The 12,725-nt window shown below is 47.9% G+C and overlaps 1 protein-coding gene across 1 annotated transcript in view; it reads left to right on the plus strand.

Moving 5' to 3' along the window:
* SNX8 (sorting nexin 8) overlaps positions 1-12,725 on the plus strand; it is a 39,078-nt gene that overhangs the window by 16,489 nt on the left and 9,864 nt on the right. The window contains exons 2-5 of the mRNA XM_081889264.1: positions 4,559-4,746; positions 5,468-5,585; positions 6,678-6,799; positions 11,592-11,672. Of these exons, the coding sequence (XP_081745390.1) occupies positions 4,559-4,746; positions 5,468-5,585; positions 6,678-6,799; positions 11,592-11,672 (509 nt within the window). The remainder of the gene's footprint in view (positions 1-4,558; positions 4,747-5,467; positions 5,586-6,677; positions 6,800-11,591; positions 11,673-12,725) is intronic.

Consider the following 12,725-nt stretch of genomic DNA (forward strand, 5'->3'; position numbering starts at 1 on the left):
GTTACTGTCACCATACAGGGGAGGAGGTGAAGGGGAGCACGTCAGGGGACCAGCCTTGGAAGAGAGGGAACGCCGCAACCATGTAGCGGAAATCCTCGATTCCAGGTGGAAGGGAAATCAGGTGGAGTATTTAGTGGCGTGGGAAGGGGAACCGGAGTCAGAAAACACCTGGGTAAGTGCGCAGGAAGTCAATGACGAGGTTTTAACAGAAACGTTCCATCAAAGGTTCCCGAGGAAACCTCAGCCGATAGCAAGGTTTAGGAGGGAGTATTTCGGCACCACCGATGAGGAAGAGGAAATGGAAGGGTTCGCGGAGTCGGAGTTGGAAGAGGGAGTGGACTCTGATGACGAAGAGTACCTAGAGAGTAGGAACAGCAACAAGTGGAAGGAAGTGTTCGCGACGTCGGAAGATGAGGGAGGTTCTTTCAAGGGTTTTACCTCCTCACCGCCAGTAGGAGAGGAGACGGGAGGGGGTGAAGGGGGCCCTGGAGGGGAGGTGGATGTCAGGGAACTGACATCTAAAGTGCCAGAGGCGCAAAGGCTCACTGAGGGTGAGAGAGCAGTAGCAGCGGAAGAGGGAACCAGTAGAGGGCGAGCAAGAACTCCAAGGGAAAGTGAGTCGGAGGGATGGCTCAGAGACGCTTCAAGCGAAACCAGTGGGGAGGTCTCAGGACCTCCTATAGGGACACCCACACCTCGACGGAAACTGTCACGCCGAGAGGCCAGACGACGTGTTTCCGTTAAGGAGCTTTTATGTTGGAAACGTTTCCGAAAGCAGCCACTTTCGGATTCTACTAGTGATTGACGCAGCCATGCTGGAGGGGCTCCGTCACAGGCAGAGGTTTGAAAGCCTGATCAAACTCTTAGGGACTTGCATTTTACGCACAAGCAGCTCATCGTCCCATCACAGGCATGTTTGAAGCTGAAGCGGAATTAAGGTTTTAACGTTTGGGAGGCACGAAGAGTTGTTGCTTGGGGTTTTTCTAAAGGAAAGGCACATTGCAAGTGCATCTCTGGTCCGTGGATCCAGCAAGTGTTAACATCTAATCAAGCCAAACTAGCTTCCACCCGCCTGGGTGATGGGCCATTAAGATAACAAAGGAAAGGGAGCACTGTGTCAGATGACAAATGGGGGAAGCCGTCCCTTGACTTGCAGACAGTGAGAAGGACAAAAGCTAGAATTCAGAGTAGGGTTTTGGGGCTGTGGTGTCAACTAGAGGCAAAGCAGCAAGCTGGGGAGAGAATCAGAGAGCAATGTTTGATTTCTGTTTGAATCCGAGGCTGTTTCTATGAGAGAAGCAAGACCCCTTCAGGGTGTTAATGCTGTGAACCTCTCCATTGTAGGTTCATGTTGTATATACAGTGGTACCTCTGGATGCCCCGTTCGCATCCTGAGCAGAACACAACCCGCGTCTGCTTGGGTCGTGATCCACCGCTTCTGCGCATGTGCGTGACGTCATTTTGAGCATGTGCGAGTGGCGAAACCTGAAGTCACCCATTCCGTTACTTCCGGGTCGCCACGGAACGCAACTTTAACCCAAGGTATGACTGTAAGTGTAAATAAACTTACATCATAAAGCCACCACCATCTTGTTGTTAGCCGCTCTGAGCCCGGCTTTGGCTGGGGAGGGCGGGATATAAATAAAATATTATTATTATTATTATTATTATTATTATTAATCATCATCATCATCATCTCGGCTGTGCCTCATCTCCGAAAGAAAACACAAACCCTGGGCAATTGCCTGGAACCCCTGGAATCTTGCCCTGCTCAGAGATCGGGGTGACATGCAACAGTATGAATGAGTCACAAGCAAAATGAAATGGCTGTGAGAAATTGGGGCTCTACGCAGCGATAGTAATTTTGTGAGAACAGTATTGGGGAGGAACACTAATAAAGACTACCTGTTGGGGTGTATGTGTCCCCCTTTGCTGCAGAAGCACGAATCTGCACCGGACTTTGCCTTACCCTTTCATTTCCCCCTTGCACCTTTGCTAGGCCAACTCATTTGTGCCACCTGTCATGTAGGTGGAAGAACGAGGACTGGAGATCTTGGCGTTGCTATCAGCTTTGAGTTGCAGTGTGCTCAGTTCCTCACTTCACTTGCCATTATTCCAGGACTCTGATAACTTCCAGGAATCTCGATGTGGCGTTGAATACATTTACTTTCTGTCCGGAAGGGCTCCTTGCTTACAGCTTGCCCAATCAGCATCCTGAACAATGCAGGCTGAGCATAGAAGCAATATAGCTTTGCGGTTGTGACTTTCTGAAGATGGTGTATGTATGGAGAGCACGAAGCCTTAAATTGTACCAGTGGCCTGGTGCAGTGCCTAAGAGTTCTGACTGTGTGAGTGAGAAGTCCGATGTTTACACTAGGGGTGGGAAACCTTTTTCAGGCCAAGGGCCGCACGCTCATCTGGGCAACCTCCCAGGGGCCACATGCCAGGGGTTGGCGTGGCCAGATGCAAAAGGGGGAGGGGCAATGAATGTTAATTAGGGGTGACATATGTCCAGAACTTACCGGACGTAGCTGGAATACGGCTGTCGGAAACAGTAAACATTGTCGGAGTCCAAGGGCATATGCAGAGGCATTCGAGGAGAGTGTGAAGCAGGCATAGGCAAACTCGGCCCTCCAGATGTTTTGGGACTACAACTCCCATCATCCCTGATTACTGGTCCTGTTAGCTAGGGATGATGGGAGTTGTAGTCCCAAAACATCTGGAGGGCCAAGTTTGCCTATGCCTGGTGTGAAGGGATATGGCCTAGGGAAAGAGAGAGGTCAGGGGAGGGGGTGCAGCCTAGGAAGACTCTTGGGGCAAGATAGAGAGGACCAGGCCAGTGTTCCCCATCCCCGTTACAGCTTTCCTTAACTCTGCCAGCCTTCGTTTTTTACAGCATAAGGAGACTAACTAGTGATGATCTTACAGGATTTGAATAGCTTCACTCCTTTTCACTGCCTCTGAAACTTTGCTATTCTTGTTTGGTGTTCTGCAGAAAGTTTGGGGGAAGAATACAGTAGGATCCCTTGTCTGGCAAGGTCCCCTTACTCCCCCCCCCCCCGTATATCATGGCTCAAATTCACTGCACAGATGCTGTTTGCCCATATACCCATCTTTTGTCTCTGGGCTTGACATTGGAAGGCACATTTAGCCAGTAGTTTGCGATTTGCTCTCCTGGTCTGCGTTGCTGGATACAGGTACTTCAGAATCAGGAAGAAGCCTGAGCTCTGTCTGAAAGGCAAAACATCTGCTGTGCTCCATTGACACAGGGTTCCTGAAGGGAGACCTTGCATTCCAGGGATTCTCCTGCAATTTAAGAAACAACCTTTTAAAAAGGAGGTTGAAACTAGCAACACTCCACAGCAGAGCAAGTGTGCATTCACCGTGGTGGCCCCTGAGTCACGGAAACACCTGCCTTCTCAGACGCACCAGAGTTGGGTGCTAGATCACTTGTAAAGGGCTTCTCTCCTTAGACAACCTGCTTTCATTTCATTGAACCTTTTTATTGGCCGTTGTTGGGTTTTTCTGTTTCTTGTCACCTTGCGTTGTGATTTCCGCTGCTGCATCTTGCCTTGAGAATTTCGGATTGAAAGCTAGCCCAAGCGTTAATAATTAATTAATTAATTAATTAATTATACCCCGCCCGTCTGTCTGGGTTTCCCCAGCCACTTATAAATGGATGATATGGATCATGGGTAGGCAAACTAAGGCCCAGGGGCCGGATCCAGCCCAGTCACCTTCTAAATTCAGCCTGTGGGCGGTCCGGGAATCAGCGTGTTTTTACATGAGTAGCCTGTGTGCTTTTATTTAAAATGCATCTCTGGGTTATTTGTGGGGCATAGGAATTCGTTCATCCCCCACCGCCTTCAAAATATAGTCTGGCCCCCCACAAGGTCTGAGGGACAGTGGACTGGCCCCCTGCTGAAAAAGTTTGCTGACCCCTGATATGGATAAACTCGCCTCCCTAAGAGAGGCCAGGAGAGGATGAAGCGGAGATTATTAATTAGGCTGCATTAGTCTTGGAGACATAGTCAAACCAGGGCAGAGGAAACCCTCTTACCTTGGGCTAACTGAGGGTCTGGCTCTCCCACCGCCAGCCCTGCCTTTCCAAGCTGCATGAAACGAAGTGCCTTCCCTTGCTTTGGGGAACTGTTTTAGGGTGCTCATTCACAGCCCAGAGAGTTCAAATAGCAATGCCTTTCCTTCCACAAGCCGTTGTCCTTAGCAGGATCCAAGAATGCCGGGACTCGCTCAGATTCTTGTCTTAGCGGGAGCAAACCAGGCAGGAAATACCGGCCTCTTGGCTGGCTTGCAGCGCAAGAGGTTTTGGCACGCGTCCAAGAAGAGCAGCCAGCTTCTTGCTTAGGTGTGAAATGAGGGATCTCCCAGAGTGTTGCAGGGAAGGATTTGCTGAGTCTTCCCTGCCTGCCCAGCTGCTTCGGGAAGAGCGTCCTGAAGGGTGTTCCTGGTTTCTGCTTCGGGGGCAGAGGAAGAAATCAGAAGCCTGGGCTGTTGCTCTCGCGGCGTTTTCCTCTTTTGATTCTCCTCTTTCTTCTAGACTCTGCAAAGCCTCCAAGTGATCTGAAGGAGCCGGAAGAGTCTCTGATGCAGACTCCCCAGGGGAACCCGCTGGTTCTTCCCCACACCCTCCCAGAGCTGTTGAGCAAGGACACGGTGCAAGTGGAGCTGATTCCTGAGAAAAAGGGGCTCTTCCTGAAGCATGTGGAATACGAAGTTTCCAGTAAGGTAATGAATGCCACTCGCTGGTGAACCGAAGAAGAAAGAGTGGGGAATCTTTTCCCTGCATTAGTTTCTGTGTTGGGCTGTCACCTGCTTGAAAAGTCATGGGAGGTGGAACATGTCGTTGCAAAGGGTTAGGGGTGATTGCTTCCTTTGTTTTGAGATAATGCACCAGTGTAGCAGGCTCCATTTTGAAAGAGGAATTCCCTCCTGTCAATAGAAGAGTTGAGGTGATGAAGAATACTCAAAGATATTTCATCCATGCCTTGCTTGTCAATGCCCAGAGGTGTCTGGTTGGCCATAGTTTGCTGGCCTACTTGGTCCTTTGGTCTAATCCAGCCTTTCTCAGCCTGTGGGTCCCCAGATGTTGTTGAACTACAACTCCCATCACCCCTAGCTAGCAAGGCCAGAGCTCAGGGATGATGGGAGTTGTAGTCCAACAATATCTGGGGACCCACAGGTTGAAAACTGCTGGTCTAATCCGTCAGGGACTCTTGCTAAAAGGGAATTAAATGTTTGAATGTCTTGGAGCACTAGCTGCTGGGGAGCCAACAGTAAGGAACAGTTATTTCCTTTGAGCTCTGCATTTCTTGCAGGCATCTGGCTTGACATTTCTGGAAGTAGAATGCTGGGCTAGATGAACTTTTGGCCTGGGTTCTTCTCATGAAGAAATGCAGTGGACCTGCTGAAGCACTGAAAGGGTTTCCTCCCTCTTTTCCTCCTGTAGCGTTTCAGGTGCTCAGTGTACAGGCGGTACAATGACTTTGTGGTCTTCCATGAGATGCTTCTTCAGAAGTTCCCCTACCGTATGGTTCCTGCTCTTCCCCCCAAAAGAATGCTAGGAGGTACGTCTTTTGCTGCTCAGATGAGATGCGCTTGAGGAGGAATGGTCAGAGTAGGACAGGTTCAGAGGCTGCAGCAACAACATTATTCCAATTCAATTCAATTCAGACATCACATCAAAGGGTAGTTCGTGGTAACCAAAGCTAAGAACCTACACAGTGCTTGGCTTGAGTTTCCAGGTGTATATTAGGCAAACCATGGTTTGGAGCTGCTTGTGGGATTTCCTTTCCCATCTGCTCAGCACTTCTCTTAATAAATCCATGCCTGCCTCCATGGTGTAAGCCAGCCTTTTCAGATTTTTTAGAAATCTGTCAGTGGTTTGTGAATTCAGACGTAATAGCAAACTGTGAGGATAACTTCAGGTGGAAAGCCCAACCATGGTTTGGCATTATGTGTGAATTCAGCCATCATGTCTGGAGGGGAAGCTAAACTAGCAGTAGAGACCAGCAACTGGCAGGCAAACACAATGTCGTAATTTTGTCCAAGTTCAAAAGCATCTTTTGCCTCCGGGGTGACTCAGATGTTTCTGTGCTACAGATCCCATCATCTCTGATCATTAGCCATGATGGCTGGTGCTGATGGGAGTTGTGGTATGCTAGATTTTGCTGAACCACATGTTAGCTCCCTCTGAGCTATATTCTTCGGATTGTCTAGGAAATCCTATATTGAGAGAACTCCAGTTTTAACAATCACATGCAGGTGAAAAACACATTCTTAAGAGTACCCAATTTGCATGATTTGTTCCGAACCCAGAGTTTGTGTTTTACATGATTTTCTGGCCCAACTTTTTACTGTTTTGATAAGAATGCTGTATGCTTGAGAACATGAGAAGGAGGAAGACTTCTATGAAGAGCAAGGAAGGTCTTCATGCTCCATTTTGGAGTCTCTAACTGTGTACACACTTTACCTTCAAAGCACATTCGAAGGATATTTTCTCCCTCAAAGTATTCTGGGCCCTGTAGTTTATCCCTCATAGAGTTACAGTTCCCAGCGACCTTAAGCAAATTGGTTTTATGTCTAAACAGAGGTGGTAGAGGAGGTTCTTGGGGCTGGAGGTTTATTATTTTTATCCTGCACTGTGTTCCTTCTCAAAGCTGACCGAGAATTTATCGAGACGAGGCGACGCGCATTGAAGCGCTTCATTAACCTGGTGGCTCGGCATCCTCCGTTCTCAGAAGATGTGCTTTTGAAGCTCTTCCTCTCCTTCAGCGGGTCGGTGAGTACAATGTAGCTGAACAATGAAAGATTCAGGGGTAAACTATGGAACTCTGTCCTGCAGGAGGCAGGACCGGACAAATTCATGGAGGAGAGGGCTGCTGATGGCTATTAGCCAGGATGGCTATGCTCTGCCTCTTATGGTCAGAGGCAGTAGTGTTTCTGAATACCATTTGTTGAAAACCAAATAATGGGTGACTGATCATATAACACGGTCTTGAAAGACCTACATTGGCTCCCAGTACGTTTCCGAGCACAATTCAAAGTGTTGGTGCTGACCTTTAAAGCCCTAAATGGCCTCGGTCCAGTATATCTGAAGGGGCGTCTCCTCCCCCATCGTTCTGCCTGGACACTGAGGTCCAGCTCCGAGGGCCTTCTGGCGGTTCCCTCACTGCGAGAGGCCAAGTTACAGGGAACCAGGCAGAGGGCCTTCTTGGTGGTGGCACCGGTCCTGTGGAACACCCTCCCATCAGATGTCAAAGCGATAAACACCTACCTGACATTCAGAAGACATCTGAAGGCAGCCCTGTTCAGGGAAGTTTTTAATGTTTAACAGACCACTGTATTTTAATATTTTGTTGGAAGCTGCCCAGAGTGGCTGGGGAAACCCAGCCAGATGGGCGGGGTATAAATAATAAATTATTATTATTATTATTACTTGTGCTCGGTTCCCGCTTGCCGGTTTCCTAACAAGCATCTGGTTGGCCACTGTGAGAACAGGATGCTAGACTGTGTGGGCCATATTGGCCTGATCCAGCAGGCACTTCTTATGCTCTTACTCCTGAGTAGTGCCTTACGGTGTATGTTGGATGCACGCAGTTTCTGTGTGGACTAGGAAACTGCTCTGACTAACCTTTGTCTAATTGCATGTACCATGTTGGCCTGAATATAAGCTGCACCTTTAAAATTCAAGGGGGGGGGGGAGAAAAAAGGACAATACCTGAATACAAGCCACTCCCTTATAATTCCACATGCACTTACACCTGTTCCGTTTTACCGTATGTCTGTTTCAGCAGCGATACCGTAAAAGCCCATTTTTGTAAGGTCATGAATTTAAGCTGCACTTTTTACTTTTCACGGTCAGAATTTGGGGGCGGGGGGGAAGTGCGGCTTCTATTCAGGCCAATACGGTATAATATTGCTAACCAAGGGGAATATAGAATAATCTTCCTTATAGCAAAGGTGCTTCTGGATGTGGACCATTTACAGTGGTGCCCCGCAAGACGAATGCCTCGCAAGACGAAAAACCCGCAAGACGAAATGGTTTTTCGGTTTTTGCGTCGCTTCGCTAGACGATTTTCCCTATGGGCTTGCTTCGCAAGAAGAAAGCCCATAGGGAAATCTCCGGGGACCTCTTTTAAATGCTGGTGGTGGGGAGCAAAGCCTTCCCCCCCTCCGGCCTTCAGAAGAGGTCCAGGAAGGCCGGCGGGGGCCGAAAGGCTTTGCTCCCCCCTGCCTGCCTTCCCGGGAGAGCGGAGAAACGCGCTGCGATTCTCCGCTCTCCCTGACGGCTTTTGAAGGCAGGCGGGGGGGAGCAAAGACTTTCGCCCCCCGCCGGCCTTCAGAAGAGGTCCTGGACCTCTTCTGAAGGCCGGCGGGGGGCGAAAGTCTTTGCTCCCCCCTGCCTGCCTTCCTGGGAGAGCGGAGAAACTGGACGGCTTTTGAAGGCAGGCGGGGGGGAGCAAAGACCTGGACCTCTTCTGAAGGCTGGCGGGGGGCAAAAGTCTTTGTCCCCCTGCCTGCCTTCCCCGGGGGCTTTTAAATTGCCCCGGGACAGCGGAGAATTCCTCCGCTGTCCCGGGGCGATTTTAAAAAGCTGGCGGGCGGCAGCGCTGCCGCCCGCCAGGATTTTAAGATCACCCGGGACAGGGGAGAAGTCTCCGCTGTCCCGGGAAGGCAGGTGGGGGGAAGCAAAGACTTTCGCCCCCCGCCGGCCTTCAGAAGAGGTCGGGGGACAGACTGTCCCCGGACCTGGTCTGAAGGCGGTTTCCATAGGAACGCATTGATTGATTTTCAATGCATTCCTATGGGAAACCGTGCTTCACAAGACGAAAAACTCGCAAGACGAAAAGACTTGCGGAACGAATTAATTTCGTCTTGCGAGGCACCACTGTATATGGTCATTCAGATCTGATTCCCCCCCTGGTATGTGCATTTGACATGTTAGCTTCTACACCTTTTCAGTCAAAATGTTCATTGCTAATCTGCCACTTGCTGTCCACACCAATGGACAGAGTTGGATGGGATATATCTGGACTGTGTGTCTCCTCCACTCGCCCACACTACCTTTTCCATTCTGGACATGTGCACGTGCATTTAAAAAACAAATTCCCAGGAAGCAAACATTGCCAGTCTTACCTAGCCCTTCATCATGTTTCACAAAGTGCAAAATGGAGGCTTGTGCTTTGGAGGGTTGTGTGTTAAGAGTTGGTGGTGTGCACATTCCCTAAAGGAGTTAGCCAGCATTATGGCAGAATTAAAATGACTTTGAAAATGGCAGAAGGGATGAGTGCAGGGGACAGAGCAGTCTTTGCCAGCCTGCTGCTCTCCAGATATTTTGGACTGCGACTCACATTGGCCTTAGCCAGAGAGCACCGGGTTCCTGGAAACTAGGACAGAGGGGCCCTGAGGTCTGTGATGGAATCTTGCCTATGGGTTCTATGAGGAATGCATTTTTTATTTTTTATTTTTAATAATGGTTCTATCCAAGACATTCCAAAGATTCCAGAACAATAGAGTGGAGATGCTGTTGCACATTTCCAGATTTCTGTTTTGGCAACCTGGAGGGCTGGAAAAATGCTTTTAAAGGGGAGCTAAGATTGTCCACAAGGTCAGCTTTGCAGCAAAATCCATGGCTTATATGAAATAGAGGCACTCTCGGTGGCATGTCTCTTGCATTGATCACTTTGGATTGTTTCCAACTAAGTCCTGCCTAGAGTAGATCCATTAAAATTACAGATCCTAAGATAACCGTGACCACTAAATTCAGTGGCCGGTACTGAATGGGACTAATACTGGATACAACCCTTTTGAGCTTCATTAAAATACCTTTCAGAGGGTCTCATAGTTTTAAAGTTGACAGTTCTTAGTATCCTCCAGTAGTTGTTTGGAATGATTTCTAAAAACCCTTCTGTGTATCCCATTCAGTCTGCCTTAAAATGCTTGCCCCTTCTCTCAAACCCTCTAGCAATGAACAGACCACACACTGTTAAGTAACTTTAAAAGCCTTACTTACTAAATCCAAAGGTCTGATTCATGCATTGTTCTACGCAGCAGTAAGGAGAACACAGGTAGTTTACTCTTGGGTGCAAAATACAAAATATAGTTTCAAACATTTGGGCTGAAGTTTGAGCATGTTCAGACATGTCCATCCTGGTCAGTTACATGGCATGGAGAGAGTAAGATTAAAAGGCAGAGAAGCAGCTTCACTTCCTCCCTCAGGAAGATAAGGGGGCATGACCTAGTTGAGTCTAGGAACAGACCTCTCTGATCTTTTATTTAAAAATAATTTTGCATTTTCTATTTTATATAAACAAGCAAAATAAAAACATAAACATATAATCCCCTTTGACTCCCCCCTCCATTATAGATCTTAATATAATGATTGTTCACTTTGCATCTCTTTCATAACTCTATTCTTATAAATCCTTTATCATTCCATAGTTCAAATTTTTGCTACAAGGTTTCTGTCAATCCTACCAATGTGTGTAATTGTTTACAATAGTTTTTCAAATAGATTATAAACTTTCCCCATTTTTTATTAAAGACCTCCTCTTCCTGGTTTCTAATTCTTCCTGTAAGTTTTGCCATATAGGCATAGTTCATCCATTTTATCTGCCACTCTCCTTTGGTCAGAGTTGTACAGTCTTTCCATTTCTTGGCTGACAGAATCTGCGCAGCCGTAGTCACGTACATGAATAGTTTCATTTGGTCCTTTGGGATCTCTGGTCCTGTAATGCCTAAAAAAGGGCTTTTGTTTTCTTAGGTTATTTTCAACCCCCCCCCCCCAATTCATTATATATCATTTCCCAGAAGTCTTTTATCATCTTACATGACTACCACATGTGATCAAAAGTACCCTCTTTCTCTTTACATTTCCAGCATGTTTTAGACTTTGTTTTATACATTTTAGCTAATTTACTAGGAGTAAAATACCAATGATGCATCATTTTCGTATAATTCTCCTTCAAAGTGTAACATGAGACCTCTCTGATCTTAACCCTTTCACGCACTAACTAGCAGTTATACATAGTTATGCTTGACTGCAATGTCCCACATGAAGGCCTTTCCTGTTATTGGATATTCAAATGTATTGTTGTGCCAGAGCATAGAAGGTTCACTCTTGAAGAAGCCAGACTGGAATTGGGAGTGCTCTAAGATACAGTGATGTGGCGTTCAGCAGGAATCTGGCGAAATAGTTGATTTGGGAAGAGGGTGTTTTGCAAGCATAGCCAGTGCCAATACTTTGCAAGGTCAGACTGCTGCCTGTCTCTTACGGTGGAGGGAGCAGGGAAGCGCTGCAGGTTTCCTTCCCGTAACAATCTCGAAGCTGGCCTTGCTTGGCAGCGTTGCTTTTGGTGTGTCAGCTTGCCCCCCTCCCCCGCAAGAGGCAATTAACGGTTGGGACACATGTTTGCTTTGCCTAGAGAAGCAAAACACACTGGCGTGTTCAATAAGGTTGTGCAGTCACAAGACACGGACTGAGGGTAAGTCACCTGATGACACAAACACGCGTACTCTCTCTCTCTCTCTCTCCCCCTCTGAAACAAAATCTGTTTCCATTGCTTTTCCAGGATGTGCAGAACAAGCTGAGGGAGTTGGTCCAGGGTGTGGGAGACGAATTCATGACTTGCAAGCTCGCAACTCAGGCCAAGGTATTTTGTCTCATGTAGCTGGAACATCTGCTACCTGCTTGGAAAACAGCAGCGGTTTTATTTGAACAGGAAGCTCCCAAAGGCTTCTTTTGTAAGAGCAAAGAGAGGCGCTGGCTGCAATTGCGCTCATTTAGGCTGCTTCGATCCCACTGACTTTGGCATTTCAGGAGCTCAGCCGTGTGTGGAAGGCTCACACCCACTGTTTGCAGCTGACTCCTGGCTCTGATTGGGTGAAAGGGGAGGAGGAAAATGGTGGTCCAACAATATTTATTAACTATGGAGCACCTGCACTTACACAGTGTACAAGAATATATTAACAACAGACTCTGCTTGCAGTTTTGCAATCTACAGCGCACTTTCTAGCAGCTAGAGATAATTAGCTGGTTGTCTTTGTAAAAGGGGGGGGGGAGTGTCTGTAATGGCGCCATCTGCTGGATCAGAGTGATCACTACAAGGTGGACTACTTTTTCCAGTTAACATTTAGGGCAGGCATAGGCAAACTCGGCCCTCCAGATGTTTTGGGACTACAGTTCCCATCACCCCTGACCACTGGTCCTGTTAGCTAGGGATGATGGGAATTGTAGTCCCAAAACATCTGGAGGGCCGAGTTTGCCTGTGCCTGATTTAGGACCAAGCTATAAATGTGGAATGTGTTTGGTTGGATCTCCTGTCTCCTTAAATGCATTCTAAAAGGAGCTGTGTTGTGGAGTGATGGGGAGCAGATTGCATTAGGGCTATTGCAGCACAAGAGAGGGGCTGCTTAATCCTCATGGCTGTAGCACTTTCCCCAAGGACAATTTTTTTTACTGCCCTTTTTAGTACCGTATATACCTGAGGGTAGTTTGCCCTCCTAGGGATAACATACAGGTTCACATATGTTATCGCATATATGAACCTGTGTGCTTTCTCCACTGGGGTACCTAGTAGGCTGCTAGCCACGGTGGCTGTGCTTTGCCTCCACAGTCAGAGGCAGGAATGTTTCTGAATACCAGTTGCTGGAAACCACCGGGTGTGCTGCTGTGCCCAGGTCCTGCTTTTGGGCTTCCCATAGGC

This window comes from Podarcis melisellensis (assembly GCF_964234715.1).
Source record: "Podarcis melisellensis genome assembly, chromosome: 14".
Classification (NCBI taxonomy): domain Eukaryota; kingdom Metazoa; phylum Chordata; class Lepidosauria; order Squamata; family Lacertidae; genus Podarcis; species Podarcis melisellensis.